The sequence below is a fragment of the Macrotis lagotis genome, chromosome 8 (genome assembly GCF_037893015.1).
Source record: "Macrotis lagotis isolate mMagLag1 chromosome 8, bilby.v1.9.chrom.fasta, whole genome shotgun sequence".
NCBI classification, from domain to species: domain Eukaryota; kingdom Metazoa; phylum Chordata; class Mammalia; order Peramelemorphia; family Peramelidae; genus Macrotis; species Macrotis lagotis.
The window spans coordinates 60765437-60779721 of record NC_133665.1 but is presented as its reverse complement, the minus strand read 5'-3'; the positions used below and the strand labels follow the sequence as shown (position 1 = coordinate 60779721).

Genomic DNA, 14285 nt, shown 5'->3' with positions numbered 1-14285 from the left:
ACCTCATCACCTTCAGCTTATTCTAACTTTGATGTTCCTGAAATTATTCTTAAAGGGGCTCTGCCATTTTTCTTTCCCTGTCTCGTTTTTGATTGTATGTGTGTGTGTGTCTTTGTATACATTTCATCTCTGTAGGACCCTTCCCTTTTATCCATCCTAGTGGGATTGTTTTTGGTGTGTCTTTTAATTTCATTCTTGAGGACTTTCCACTCTTTTTTGACTGTCTCCTAGAGAATTTTGCCAGTGGGATTGTCCTATCTTTTCTCTGAACCCTTTAAAATCTGATCCCTCAAATTTTAGGGTATATTTTGGATTATGCATAGCTTTCATCATCTTTCCACAAATTCTCAGAAGAGAGATTAGGACTAAGTATACAGATTTGAGAGCCATAGGTACAGAGATGATAATTAAACCATTAAAACCATGAGTTGATGATGTAATCTAGAAACTATAGAGATAAAGATGTCTAGTATATCTAGTTCACCTTGCTTATTACCCTTATTTGTTCATGATTCCTTCTCAGATTTGTTGTGTGTGTGTGTGTGTGTGTGTGTGTGTGTGTGTGTGTTTCTAGGTTTCTCTATTATTGATGATGGTGATGATGCTTGTTCTTCATTCTCCAAGATCATGTCATGAAAGAGGTGATGCCATGAGAAGCAAGTGAATTGGATTTGAATTTGAGAGGCTCTTCTAAGTCACCAGCCTCACTTTCCTCTTCAGAGTCATCTGGTTCAGTGACCTGATATAAATCAGCATGACTGGAAATGGTCCTAGATGGGGGCAATCAGAGTTAAGTGACTTGCCTAAAGTCATACAGCAAGTGTCTTGAGTTCAGATTTGAACTTAGGTGGACTTCAGGTCTGATGCTGTATCCACTGCACCGTCTAGGAGCAGCTAGGTGGTGCAGTGGGTAGATTACTGGCCCTGAAGACAGGAAGACCTGAGTTCAAATTCAGCTTTACTGAGCAAGTTATTTAACCTCGATTGCTTCTAATTCTATTATTACTCTTACATTAAAGCTACTTTTTATGTCATAGTCCTCTGACAGTCTTGTGAAATCTATGGATCCCTTCTCAGAATAATGTTCTGAATACATGAAATAAAATAAATATGATTACAAAGGAAATCAACTATACTGAAATAAAATAATTGATTTATATACATATACATATATATGTATATAAATCCACCAAGATAGATAACAATTTGTTTTAGAATGATATGTATCTTGGTAGAATATGTGTGCATTCATATACACATACACAAGGAACTATTCTTTACCCTTTCTTTTTCAAATGAGTGAGATTTTTTTTTGTTTTTTGTTTTTTAGGTTTTTGCAAGGCAAATGGGGTTAAGTGGCTTGCCCAAGGCCACATAGCTAGGTAATTATTATTAAATGTCTAAGGGTTAGGGTTAGGATGAGAGAGTTTTGGTTAGATTTTCAAGATTCTAGGCAAAGTCAATTTTAGTGGCCTTTGTTCAGTTTCTTCTATCCCTATCTAAGGGCTCATAGAGGATTGGTTTAGCATTGAATTTGAGAAATTAATTCTGTACTTTCAATGACTTCAAGCTGCTCTTTGTCATCACAGCCCATCTCTTTAATTTTCCCAGTTGTGCTCTAAGGCTGCACATCATGGAACACAATGATTTCTGAAGAATCAAAATGATAAGCAGTTCAAAAAACAATGGAAGAGAGGCAGCTAGGTGGCGCAGTGGATAGAGCACCGGCCCTGGAGTCAGGAGTACCTGAATTCAAATTCTGTCTCAGACACTTAATAATTACCTAGCTGTGTGGTCTTGGGCAAGTCACTTAACCCCATTGCCTTGCAAAAACTAAAAAAAAAAAACAATGGAAGAGGCATGGTGGGTGTAAACAAGTTGCTGGAGCTCACCATTTTTAACTTATAGTATCCCTATTAGTACGACAGCCTGTCCAGCAAGGGGAACAAGAGAAAGTTGATGGACATCCCAAGCGTTGGTTATTGGCCCACAAGGGATATTAAAGGAATTAGAAAAAACCAGGGGCATTATGAATGGATTTTTAATGGAAGATTTCTGTAACGACATGGAGGAGAATCACCCTGGATGAAAACATTTGGAGAAGCGGTCATTTGCATTGATCCATATTGCCAAAAATCTTTTATCCCTCCAAGTATTCAGAATCCTCTAAGCCCCTAAAATGAAGTGGGAAGAAAGTCAATCTCTTGTCTGAATCTCAAGGAGCTGAGGCTGCAACTTGGAGCTGCAGGAGACCGGACTTTGGACCGACTAGTCAGTCACATCCCCTTCCCCCCAGTACCACTTTCCTTCTCGACAAGCATTCTCTTCCTAATGGACTGGTTGGCGAGGTCCACGCGCACTGGTGTCTTCCTGCCCTTCTCAACTGCTGCTGGTGGCCCCGCGCCCCCCGCAAGTTGGCGCAAGCAGCCACCGAAAGGCGAAAACCATCGCCCGGGGCCCCTTAGGCTCTCAGTAGCGCCTCAGAGGAGACAAACTAAGAGAGGGCTCCTTGAGTTGAAAGAGGATGGAGGGCTACGGACTCACTCTCCTACCCTCGGGCTTTCCCCCTCCCCTCCCCTCCACATAACAGAGAATTTGGGGGGGGGAGGGGAGGGATGACTTTTTAATTTTTAAAAATTACATATTAGACATTTTCCCCACCGTTTTCTTAAAGGGGAAAAAAGTGTTTTAAGGTTTTTTGTTTTTTTTTTTGTTGTTGTTTAAAAACATATACAGAGAGAGAGAGAGAGAGAGAGAGATCCATCTTTTGAAGGAGGCTTAGTTATTCCACTTCTTTGCAATTTCTGGAGCTGAGACGAAAAATCACTAACTTTTTTCCCCCCACATTCTTATTGTTCCTCAAGAGGTAAGGGTCTTTGGATACCTCTCTGAGGATCCTTGTGAGGGAGAGGGAAGGTGGTTAGATAATAGTAGGGGAATGGAATAAGTAAAAAGGGTCCTGGGATGAAATATCTCAGACTGGGAGACTGGAGAGGAGTTTAGGGGGTCATCAGTGCAAAACCAGCTGGATGGGAAGAGATGTGGAGGACATCTGAGGCAACTAGGAGCCATGGACTATTGAGAAAGCACCAGCTAAGAGTGGGTTGAAGGGGAGCTCTTTGAAGGGATCCTGTTTGAATTTGAGAGAGTGCTATCATTGGAGTTTTATTGGTAACAGATAATGGCCATGTTGTGGGCATAGATAGTGGTTATTGAGAGGGAGGGAAGCAAGAAAGTTACTGGGTACTTTAGAGATATGTCCTACCACTTACTGCCCCTTTCTGCTCCCTCCACCCAGGCAGTTATGTCCCTGCTTTTTGGAGTAGGCTGTCTTTTCTTCCCACTGTTCTTTACCATCCTTTGCTGGAGCCTGCAGAAGCATTCCAGGCTGCAAATGGAGAAAAAGGAAGCTGTCTTGGTGGCATCCAAGTAAGATGGTTAGGGTGAGGGCAGAGTTGAAGGGCTTGTTGGGAATCAAATACCTAAGGAAGAAGTTCATTTGGGGAATCTTCCTGGCCTTTCTTTCTATTTGGTCCTTCCCTTTTGTGAGGTATGGAATGTGGGTTGGAGAAAAAGAAAACAAAAACCATAAATTTGTCTTTGTCCACAGAAATCCTGCCAAGTTCTATTAAGAATAGAGTTACTTAACCCTCCCAGGAATCAATTTCTCTGTATAATAACAGGGATGAACTAAATTTTTTTGGGGGGTGGGTTATTTTTCCTGATCTAAATATATGTATGACCCTTTGATCCTATGAAGTCCCTAGCTAAGTAAAAAAGAAAATTCCTTTTAAACTGAACTACAAGTTTATAAAATATCTGAAACCTCAGTTCTAATCCTAACAACTCCTATAATGCTCTTCAAAATAAGCATTACTAGGACCCACTACTTCTTACACCTGCCCTCACAAAGGGGTGTGGATATATCTGTCTCTTCCAGAGTTTGATAGTTTAGGATTTGGAGGACATTAGAGTCCTAAACTTATATTCTATCCCACCACCATAGAAGCATTGATTCTCCTAAGAGGGTCTGAGGACATTTAAAATTCAGGGTCAATCAACCTATCCTTGCTTTAGGCCTCAGACTATCTAGAGAGCTGTCTCAGTAGCTGACCACTGGAGGGCAGCACAAGATCTTGAATTCCAGAGCCTTTTGCCTCACTGAGGCAAGGGAGAAAGGGGGTGGGGAAGAGAAAAATAATGGAGCAAGGAGAAGGATTCTGGAGGGTCTTTAGGGCAGAGAATGATTGACAGAAGAACATCCAGGCACTCTGATGAGGCCTGGGATAGAACTGGGTTATGAATTGGCATAGTGGGAGGAGTGGGATGACAGCAGCCATGAGAAACAAGAGACATGAAAGCAGGGTGGGACAAGGTTTGAGATGGGGCAAATGTCAAGAAGACTGTTATAGTGGGAATAGCACTGGATTGGGAGTCAGGAAACCTAAATTGGTCTCTAGCAGTGGGTCCGTGAGCAAGTCACAACCTCTGAATCTCAGTTCCATTGTCTGAAAAAGGAAGAAAAATACTTCACTATTTATTCTGCAGAGCTATCTTGAGCCATTATTATTTTTTCTACTACTACTACTACTACTACTATCAGCTGGGTTCTAAGGGATGGAAAGGAAGGGTTGGCATTAGAAAGATGGAGGGGAGAGTCAAGAGTAAGCTTTGTGAATTTTTGTGCGGCAGAGGACATTTGTTCTCTAGGAATCCATCAGTTTATTGCCCACCAGGATCCTCTCTCCCCTCACTTTCCTTTCCTTAACCTTATTCTCCAAAGGACAAATTCTCCAGAGAAGAAGAGTGCCACCTCTGAGATAATAGGCCAATTCTCCCTCCTTCCACCAAAGGGAATTCCAGTCTGCAGTGATCATCCTCTTAAGCCCTGCTCCCCCCCCCCAGAGTAAAGTCAGCTAGGGACACTATTTAAGGTAGGGAAGGAGATTTCAGGCATCTTCTGAACGCTGCTAAGAAATGGGTCATTTCTTAGAGGTGGAAGCGTTAGGGGGCTACCTCTTAGGCAATTTCAAAATCAAGGAACTACCTTTTTCCAGGAGAGCAGTTCTCCCTCCCTATGACTCGATCAGGTCTGTGTCCCCACAAGCCCCCTCTGCCGCAGCCACTGTCTCTTTAAGGGCCTCCCCCCCATCCCCCTTTCTCTGCTCCCCCCATCTCTGTCGCAGCCGCTGAGGCTCAGAGCTGCATGGGGAGACGCTGCTGCAGGTCCGGTTTCTTGGTGTCTGGTCGGTGCTGTCGTTTCCCCACCCCTCCCCCGCCCACCCAAGCTGGTGACTCCCCATCCTTTCCCCCCTCCCTGATCCCCACCAAGGGGGCAGGGGGTTGGGTGGCCTGATCTATATAATGCCATGTGCCATCTCCGTGTCTGCCAGAGAGACAGCGATGACTGAGGCAGTGTGAGGAGGAGGAGGAGGAGGAGGAGGAGGAGGAGGAGGAGGAGGAGGAGGAGGCGGAGGCGGGAGAGCAGCGCTGACTGCTGCTGACCCGTTGCCCATCTGCCCCTCCCCAGCCTCCCCTCCACTCCCTGGCTTTCCCTCCTCCCCCTTAGGGTTGGAACAACAAACCCCCACCCCCTTTCTCAGGCCCTCCCTAGCTCTTTGCGTAACCCCCCCCTACCTGCTCTGTCCCTTTCCCATCTGCGCCCTCACCCTTTCTCTGTCCCCTATCTCTATCCCATTCTCTCCTCTCATAGTATCACCCCTTCCTTCTCCATCTTCATCTCTTTCCATCCTTCTATTTTTCCTTCTCCTCCCTCTCTTTATTTCTCCTTTTTTCCTCTCAGGTCCCTATCCATTTCTCCCTTCTTTTCTTTTTACCCCCATTTTCATTTTATTCTTTTTTTTCTCTTGTCCCTCCTGTTACTATTTCCTCTCTCCCCATCCTATCCTCTTTGTGTCCTTCCTGTCTACATTCTTTCTTTTCTTAATTCTTCTCTCCCTTCATCTCTACTTCTGTCCCTTAACCAAACCCCCTTTCTCTCTATCTCCTTCAGCATCTCTTAACTCCTCACAGGCCTCAGCTTCCCCAGTCCTTATTGCTCTACTCATTCCTTCCCTGCCCCAAATCCCTGAGCCATGATGCTGTCCCCGATGGTGGCTGGGGGGGTTGTGTTCCCGGGACTCTTCCTCCTTTCCAAGAACACGCTCCAGAGGCTGCCCCAGCTGCGCTGGGAGGAGGCCGACGCGGTCATTGTCTCAGCCAGGTAAACGGCTTCCCCTCTTCCTTTCCTCTCCCCTCCAGCCCTTTCTCCCCATCGCTTGGGTCTTAGGGGAATGGGAAGGTGGTGATAGAATGGGAAAACTACACAGGAACATCTCAGGCCATCTATCTCTCTTACCTGGACCTGCTGAACCCTTCAGGGAATGAAATATCTCCAGCAGCGATTTCTTTCGTCTCCCTTCTCCTTTTCCTTTTCTACTGCCTCCTCTATTGCTCCAGAAGACCTCATTCAACCCTAACCATCTGGTCTCCTAGCATCCTGTCCCCCTTCCTCTCCCTCATTTCCCCCTCCCACCACTAGGAATGGGGCCAGCATGTGACTAAACATGTTTTCAAAAGAATAGGGGAACAAAGTGGAAAGTTGGAGGCATGAAGGAAGAATGGGGGGACAGAGAAGTAAAGAAGAGAACTTTAAAGGCATCTAAAATGGGGAGAAAAAAAGTTAAGGGAAGGGGACAATGGGAAATAAGAGAATGAAAATGACAGAAGGAGAGAGAGACAGAACTTTGGAGGAAATGTGCCTAGGTTGCAAAACTGAGGACAAGTCAATGTGATAGACCCAAAAGTGTTCTGTTCTTGTCCTAGCTGATAAGGGAGGCCTTATCAGCAGAACATCCTCAAAATTGTCTCACTCTAAAATGATGTGCCCGGTTTCCTCTCTAAGATGTTCCAACTTAATTCACACCAAAAGAGCAAAAGAAAGGGGCAAATAAGGAATGGTATAAGACAGGTTCAGAAGTAAAGGTGTTGTGTGGAGAGATTGGGAAAGGAGATAAGATAGAGATTAGAAGATGAACCAGAGATGACTAAAGTTAGGGTGTATGGGATCAAGTGTTAAGAAAAACCTGGGAAATAAATGTCCAAAAGATGCCCTGGGAAGAATGGAGTCCAACATAGAGGAGATAGTTCAATATAAAGGAGAAATGGTAATATCCTACTCTTTTCTTCCATCCCAAACCTCTTCTCCTTCTTTTCCCTAGGCTAGTGTCCTCAGTCCAAGCTATCATGGCCTCCACAGCTGGCTACATTGTCTCCACCTCCTGCAAACATATCATTGATGACCAGTAAGTGCAATGAGTTGACCTTTCTCCCATGCATTAGTGGAAAGGGTGGGATTCTCGAAAAATCCACATAAGAGAGTTACTTCTTCCTCGGGTCCTTAGTTTGGCCCTGGGCAAGTTAACAGGCAACTGCTGCAACTCAACACCCCAGGATAAATTTAGCTTGTCCTGTTCTTAAAGGTCAGGTACAAGAGAAGAAAAGGAATTGGGGAACCAAGAGCTCATTCAAAGCAGTTCTCAGTTCTCAGACTACTCACCAGCTTCCATTAGCCTAACAAGACCTGAGTGGCCCTTGGTTTTCAGCTCTTCTCCCTCCCCTGAGACCACATTCCCTTACCTAGGAACTAGGCAGTCACCTCCCTTCCTGAGCTCAGATCTGGATCCCATCTCATAAGGGTATAGCTCTAACCAGACTCCTGTGAGGGGAGAAAGTACAGATGACAATATGTGAGACCTCAAAGGTCAAGGTGCTTGTGGAGAGATTGTGGAGTGAGGCCGCAGTTTGGCACTGGCAGCTGCTGCAGTGCAGGGTGTCTGCCAAAGCCTAGGGCAAGGGAAGGGGGTGGGGCGGGAAGAGGGCGGGAGCAGGGCTTGAAAAGAGAGTAGAGTACAGCACTGTCCAGGGTGCTGATGAGCCAGTACACAGTGACCTGGAGACTGATGCTTAACAGAGTTGGACTATGATGTAAGCCAGTTCCTAAAGTCATGGCTTCTGCAGCTCACATTCCCTAAAAGACACTAGTGTCCAGAAAGCACATTTTCTGGTTTATAATGATCTATTTTGGCTTCTAACTTATCCCCCGACTTCATTTCTCAGATTTCTTTTATCCATGACTTGTCTTTATTACACCTCTTCCCAGCTCCTCTTTCTATATCCTATATATCTTTTTTATATCCCCCAACAACTCTTTTGCCAGTCTGTTTCCAGGATAATATAGTTTTATCATACAATTTTCTCCCAACATTCTTTTTAGCTCATTCTTACAGTTCCTTCATTCCCTCTTGTTTTATTCCTTCTCTTTCTTTCCCCCAACCCCCTAATCCTCAGGTGAATGGGAGGGATCAAGACTAATCCTGGGGTAACAGCTGTTCTTGCTTCAAGGTACCTAATTACTGAGGGCTTTAGGGATGTGAGATTAACCCATTGTTCCTGGTAACTTTCCTAACACTTTCTGGCCCACCCTAAAATTGCACATTCTTCTAAACTTTGGTATTCTATGGCTACTTCTTACCCTTATCATCTTTCTCTTCTTCTCCTGGAGCAGTTTTATCACTTTCCATTTACTGTTGTACCCTCATCTTTGTTTACCACATTTTGCTCCCATCCTTAGACCTTTTCTTTACATCCTCTTTTCCCTTTTCTCTCCTCCTTCCTCTCTAATACTTCAAGGCCTTTGGTTCCCCAAGTCCTTTAGTTCTCAGTTCACAGATTGTCTTTCTCCTCCTCCTCCCTCTAACCTTAACTTCTTCCCTCAAAATCAGCATTTTGACTTTCCTCGTAGGGCCATAAAGTCCAAAGACTTTCTTCCATGGTCTAGTTCTCTCTAGTCTTCGTTGCTCTTTCTCTGTTTCTCTCCATAATCACCCCATATTCATCTCCTTCTATAGTGTCTCTCATATTGCCTTGAATTTGATCTCTTGCAAAAATACCATAATGTGATGATCTCTCAATTGTAAACTGTGTCTTATTCTAAACTCCACCTCTCTTTTCCATCCTTGCTGACACTTGCTACAGGGCTGTAGTTTTATTAAGGTTATCTAAGGCATTGATTAAAAAATAATAGTTGCAACACTGTGCATGATTTTTCTGATAATCTTCATAATTGATCTTTGTCAGGATGTATAGAACTCTTTCTCAGTGTGTTCATGGCATTCACTTCTCAGAAGTTAGTTTGGCCTTTAACTTCCTGGAACTGTTACTGGTGAACTTTTTCCTGACACACTCAGCAGTAGCAACTATTACTGACTCCTTGTACGATCTGTCATAAAAATCATGGAATGTCAAGCAATGCTAGAAGGAGCCTTAGTAGCCATCCAGTGGCAAAGGAATGGAGTTGAGGCCTTAGAGAAAGGAAGTCACCTAATGTCCCACTGCTAGACAATGATAGAACTCAGATCTTCTGATTCCTCATGTAGACCCATGTGACATCATACTACTTTCTTCTCTGATACTTTTGGTTATCTCTTTCCCTATTCTCTTATCTTGCTCACATCCTCCCTTGTTTTCTTCAAATACACCTGTTTCTTTTACCCTAACTTCAAATATTTGGCCCATTCACCCTGGACATCTTAATGACTCTCATTTTAGCATTCTATGTTCATCTTTTGGTCCCCAGTAGGCCTCTTCTCATTTGTTGCTATGTTTGATCCCATAACTAACACTCTCTCTCTCTCTCTCTCTCTCTCTCTCTCTCTCTCTCTTTCTCTGCTCTGCTTTGCAGGCATTGGCTATCCTCAGCTTACACTCAGTTTGCAGTGCCCTACTTCATCTATGACATCTACGCCATGTTCCTGTGTCACTGGCACAAGCACCAGGTCAAAGGTCATGGAAAGGATGAGGGAGGGGCTGGCCCCCCAGGAGGCACTTGGGCTGTGGCCCGAGGCTACCTGCACAAGGAATTCCTCATGGTGCTGCACCATGCAGTCATGGTGCTGGTCTGTTTTCCACTATCAGTGGTGAGTTCCAGGGGAGTTGGAGGAATGGTTGAAGGAAGTGTCTAACCCTATCACCATGGTGGATTTTTCTTGGCATACTAAACATCACAAGGATGTGGAGGTGGGGGGAGGGAAGGCCTGAGCTGAGGGTGGCAACTTCAGGATGGGACCAGAAAGAATTATCCATCCATTCATTCATCCAGCAAGTATTTATTAAGGAATTGGTAGGAATTTCCTTCTAGGAGCTCCCTGCCTTGAAGACAATACAATTTAAGACCTCCAATATTACAAGCACTGTGCTTTGCTGCCCAGGATTCATATTTAGAAACAAATTCCTTGGCCTTAAGGAGCTGTTTTAAAAATTATTTACCAGGGGCAACTAGGTGGTGCAGTGAATAGAGCACTGGCCCTGGAGTCAGGAGCACCTGAATTCAAATCCCACCTCAGACACTTAAATAATTACCTAGTTGTATGACTTTGAGCAAGTCACTTAACCCCATTGCCTTGAAAAAATAAAAAAAATAATTTATCAAAAAGAAACCCCAAACCCCCAAAATAAATTATTTGGCCAATCAGTATTTCTTCTGTACCTAAAGGAGATTGAGGCCACAAAGGTGGGATTGAGGAAGAAAAAAATGATTTCTATTCTGGGGTTAGGAAGAGACAAAAAGGGAGCAGCAAGATGAGACCTCTATGGTTACATTCCCTTTCTATTTTTCTCTTCTCTAAGGTGTGGCGCCAAGGCAAGGGGGACTTCTTTCTGGGCTGCATGTTGATGGCGGAAGTCAGCACACCCTTTGTCTGCCTAGGCAAGATCCTCATCCAGGTAAGGAAATAGTAGAAAGCAGAGGGAGGAAAGTGAAGCTATGAGAGCTTTCCCTCAAAAGGCATATTCAAGGAAGTCTCCAAGGTATTGGAGTTATTTAGGGTTGGGGAGCCACATGGACTAATGAGGGGTCCTTATGGAGGCAGAGAGAGAAAAACTACTCCACTAGAGTCTCAGGGATTTTAATCCTAATTCCCTTCTGCCTCCCTTACCTTGTTTTCATGCCCTCTGTTATCCAGCAGAGTAGACAGAGGGGGCAAGGAGTGGGAAGTAGTCCAGGATGGTTCTTGCTGTCCCCTTTAGGGAAGCCTCCTCCTTACCTTCAATCCCATCCTCATCTACTCATCCTCTTTTTTTCTTTTTCCCATCAGTACAAGCAGCAACACACCCTGCTGCACAAAGTGAATGGTACCTTGATGCTGCTGAGCTTCCTGTGCTGTCGAGTGCTGCTGTTCCCCTACCTGTACTGGGCCTATGGGCAGCATGCAGGCCTGCCCTTGCTCTCTGTACCCCTCAATATACCAGCCCATGTCAACCTGGGGGCCGCCCTGCTGCTTGCTCCACAGCTCTACTGGTTTTTCCTCATCTGCCGGGGAGCATGTCGCCTTTTTAGGCCTCGGGGACCCACCCCTCCAGTCCCCCGTCAGCCCCCGGGACTTCACGATGGGCCCCGGGACTGAGGAGAGGGAGAGGGTTGGGGCACCCATTCCTCCAGGAATTGGGCTCTGGGACTGATGGGTAGGGATGGGAACTAGGGGCCTCTCCAGTGGTCCTAGGCCTGGAGGATAGGGATGGAGAAGTTGGGGGGGAAGCTTCTCCCTATATGATGGTAAAAGGGATGGAACAGGGACCAGGCTTGTAAGAAACAGCTACCTCTCTTGTCCTCAGGGTGCCTGGGACTGAGGGACAGAGGGTTTGGAATGGCCAACGATCTCCTTTGTGTAGGAACTAAGAAAGTAAGAAAGTGGAAATTAGGAGGCACCCTCCTACATATATAACCCCAGGGATACCCTTTTTTCCCAACTGTAATCTGCAGGGGGCCTAAAGGAGGGAAATTAAAAAGGAAGGTGCCCTATTCCACAGCAATTTAGGATAGGATGGATTAGGGGGGAGACTAACAGGGATTATAAAGGATCAAGGAGTAAATAATCTAGAGAAGGGCCCTCTCCTTTTTGCCAAGGACACGCCTATTTCCCTTCCCCATATGCTGTAGTCTAGGGGAAGGCAGCTCCTAACCTCATGCATTCCCTCTGGGTGGGAGAGGTACCTCTAACCTCTTTGTGTCTCACCAGGGTATAGGTTGGCTACCCCTTTAGAGCTAGCTAGCTCCTCTCCTACACAGGCAGCCCAGCATCTTTCCAGACCCTTAGGAATTTTATTTATTTCCCCAGGTTTGTATTAGTTTCTTATGGGGAGGCAGACACTGACAGGCCACACACCACCACCTGGCCCAGCCTCTTCATTGCTGAGTGCCCCACTTGGGGGAAACTGGAGGAGGGGCTCTTGTGCTCGTTCCTTCAGGCTATATAATTTGGCCTTCTTGCCCTCTCCCACCTGTCCCTGGTGCTACAGACCTCTTGAGGCTTCCTCCAGATCCAGGAGCAGGGGGAACCTTGGGAGGCGCTATATAAAGACCGCTAATAAAGATGAGATCAGCGTGAATGCCACTAGGGCCTCATCTCAATTATTTGGGGGAGAGGGCAGGGAGGAATGGGACACAAGGTATTGGAGAGAGCAGGGGCTGGGGGGGAGAGGGCATTGGAATAATGGGAAGAAAGAGAACATGCTCTTAGTAGAATGAACATAGTAGGAAATTAGTAGTTTTTATTTAATTTGTGGAGTGGATGAATTGAGGCTGTCGAGCTGTGAGCAGAGACGGATTGTCCTCCTTAGGAACATTTTTGGCCACTCCTACAGAACACAAGAATGAATTGTAAGTTAAGAATGCCCGTTTCTCCCCAGGCATCAATTGGGATCCCTTAGAATAGGCAACAGAATGAAATTTGTGATACTGTGGGGAGAAGGGTGGGAGTTGAGGGTCCTGGGGGGTGGCAGGGTCTTACATGTGGATGCAGAGCTGGTAGAGGATGGTGATTAGGAGGAGGATGAATAAACCAAACAATATTTGGTGCGAGAACCTGGATTTGAAGTCTATTTAGGAGAGAGGAGGAAGATTTAGATATTTTAAAACTAGATGGGAATTAAAAAACACCAAGGTTTGCATCTTTCCTAAGCCAGGCAAATCACTAAGCCTGTTTCCTTCTATAAAATGGGGTAATAGCTATTTCAAAGGATCTGTGAGAGGATTAAATGCAATATTGGTACATAGTGTGCAAACCATAAAAGTGTTTTTCAAATATCAACTTTAGGGGCCATGTTACATATTTTTCTACTCTGGCACATTCAGGAAAAGAGGGGACAAAGATGGGAATTAATTGAGGAATAAAATTTACTTATTTTCCCCGCAACTTCTTGGGGCTGATAGTAAACCCTCATTTTGCAGATAAGTTAACAGCTTAAGAGAAATGACAACATTGTAGTTAGTTCCCTCACTTGCACAGTATTCTATGGGAGAATAACCTCTTGTCCTATGGCCTGAATTTCTAAGGTTCAGAAAACAGGGGCTTCTCCAATACCCCCACCTGAATCCAAAGTGAAATAAACAGGTTTTTCTCCAATGAAGTTGGAGATGGTCAGGATTTTGTCCCTGGCTGAATCTGGGTAATCAAAGAAGTTGGGATTATCATCAAGCAGAGACTCTTCTGAGGCCATGTCCATGGAAGCCCGGGGATGAATGGCTGGAATCCAAGGGGAAAAAAAATGCTAAAAGTGTACCACCATTTTGGAGTTTAACTTTCCTCATGAAATCATACTACAATAAACACAAAGCATTCTGACCTAAAGTGCTCAGGGTGATCCAGCTGTCCCAGGATGGTACATATTTAATAACTCTAACTTGTTTCTCATATATCATGTTTGGCCTCATATCTGGACTATAAAGCCTCCCCCACCCCCATTACTGTAAGGGTCACCTCAGAGATCCAGTGGGTTATCAGTTACCCTCAGACTGGTGAATCTCTAGACAAGGCACCCCATATTTCTTTGGGACAGTTCATCTGGAATGAAGGAGCAGGGTCTCCACTGGCACTGGAGGTTACCTTGCTTCACAGAAGTTCATATTATTGCCAAAAAGCTTAAGGAGATCCACTGATACCTCCTGGACTAAAAATGAATATATCTCTTTCCCTAATCCATTGGATTCCTTAGATAACATCTTTATCCACTGTCTGAAACCAGCTCCCAATTTCCCAGGCTTCCTACCTGCTCCCACAATCCATACCCCTATTATACACAGCCAAAGACACAACTTCATTTTCCTTCCGCTCTAATATCATAGGATTTGTTTCATGATGTCATAGAACATTCTGGGATATTCCACTCATGACTTTCTGGGCATGTGTTGGAGGAGGAGGTTCAATTCTAAATCACCTTCAGGGAGGGTT

At 44.9% G+C, this 14285-nt stretch overlaps 2 protein-coding genes and 1 long non-coding RNA gene across 5 annotated transcripts; 1 reads left to right on the top strand and 2 right to left on the bottom strand.

Annotated features, from left to right (window-relative positions):
* Positions 1-2088: 2088 nt before the first annotated feature.
* LOC141495697 (uncharacterized) lies at positions 2089-7810 on the bottom strand. The gene is made up of 3 exons (XR_012470830.1): positions 6359-7810; positions 3266-3540; positions 2089-2174 (listed from the first exon to the last, which is right to left on the bottom strand). It is a non-coding gene; the product is annotated as an uncharacterized LOC141495697 (long non-coding RNA).
* On the top strand, positions 2372-12477 carry TLCD3B (TLC domain containing 3B). Of its 3 annotated transcripts, none has more exons than XM_074197314.1 (6): positions 2372-2866; positions 3299-3429; positions 7221-7304; positions 9743-9977; positions 10687-10782; positions 11154-12476. In XM_074197314.1, the coding sequence occupies exons 2-6, from the start codon at positions 3305-3307 to the stop codon at positions 11460-11462; spliced, it is 849 nt and encodes a 282-aa protein (XP_074053415.1). In that variant the 5' UTR covers positions 2372-2866; positions 3299-3304; the 3' UTR covers positions 11463-12476. The 3 variants fall into 3 exon arrangements, 2 of the variants coding, with proteins under 2 accessions (XP_074053415.1, XP_074053413.1); XR_012470829.1 differs by lacking the exons at positions 2372-2866; positions 3299-3429 and adding an exon at positions 5648-6223 and having other exon boundaries at positions 11154-11738; positions 12174-12477; XM_074197312.1 differs by lacking the exons at positions 2372-2866; positions 3299-3429 and adding an exon at positions 5648-6223 and having other exon boundaries at positions 11154-12477.
* Positions 12478-12575: 98 nt separating this feature from the next.
* On the bottom strand, positions 12576-14285 carry C8H16orf92 (chromosome 8 C16orf92 homolog). Its single transcript, XM_074197315.1, has 4 exons — positions 14104-14285; positions 13425-13580; positions 12846-12933; positions 12576-12693 (listed from the first exon to the last, which is right to left on the bottom strand). The coding sequence occupies exons 1-4, from the start codon at positions 14153-14155 to the stop codon at positions 12672-12674; spliced, it is 318 nt and encodes a 105-aa protein (XP_074053416.1). The 5' UTR covers positions 14156-14285; the 3' UTR covers positions 12576-12671.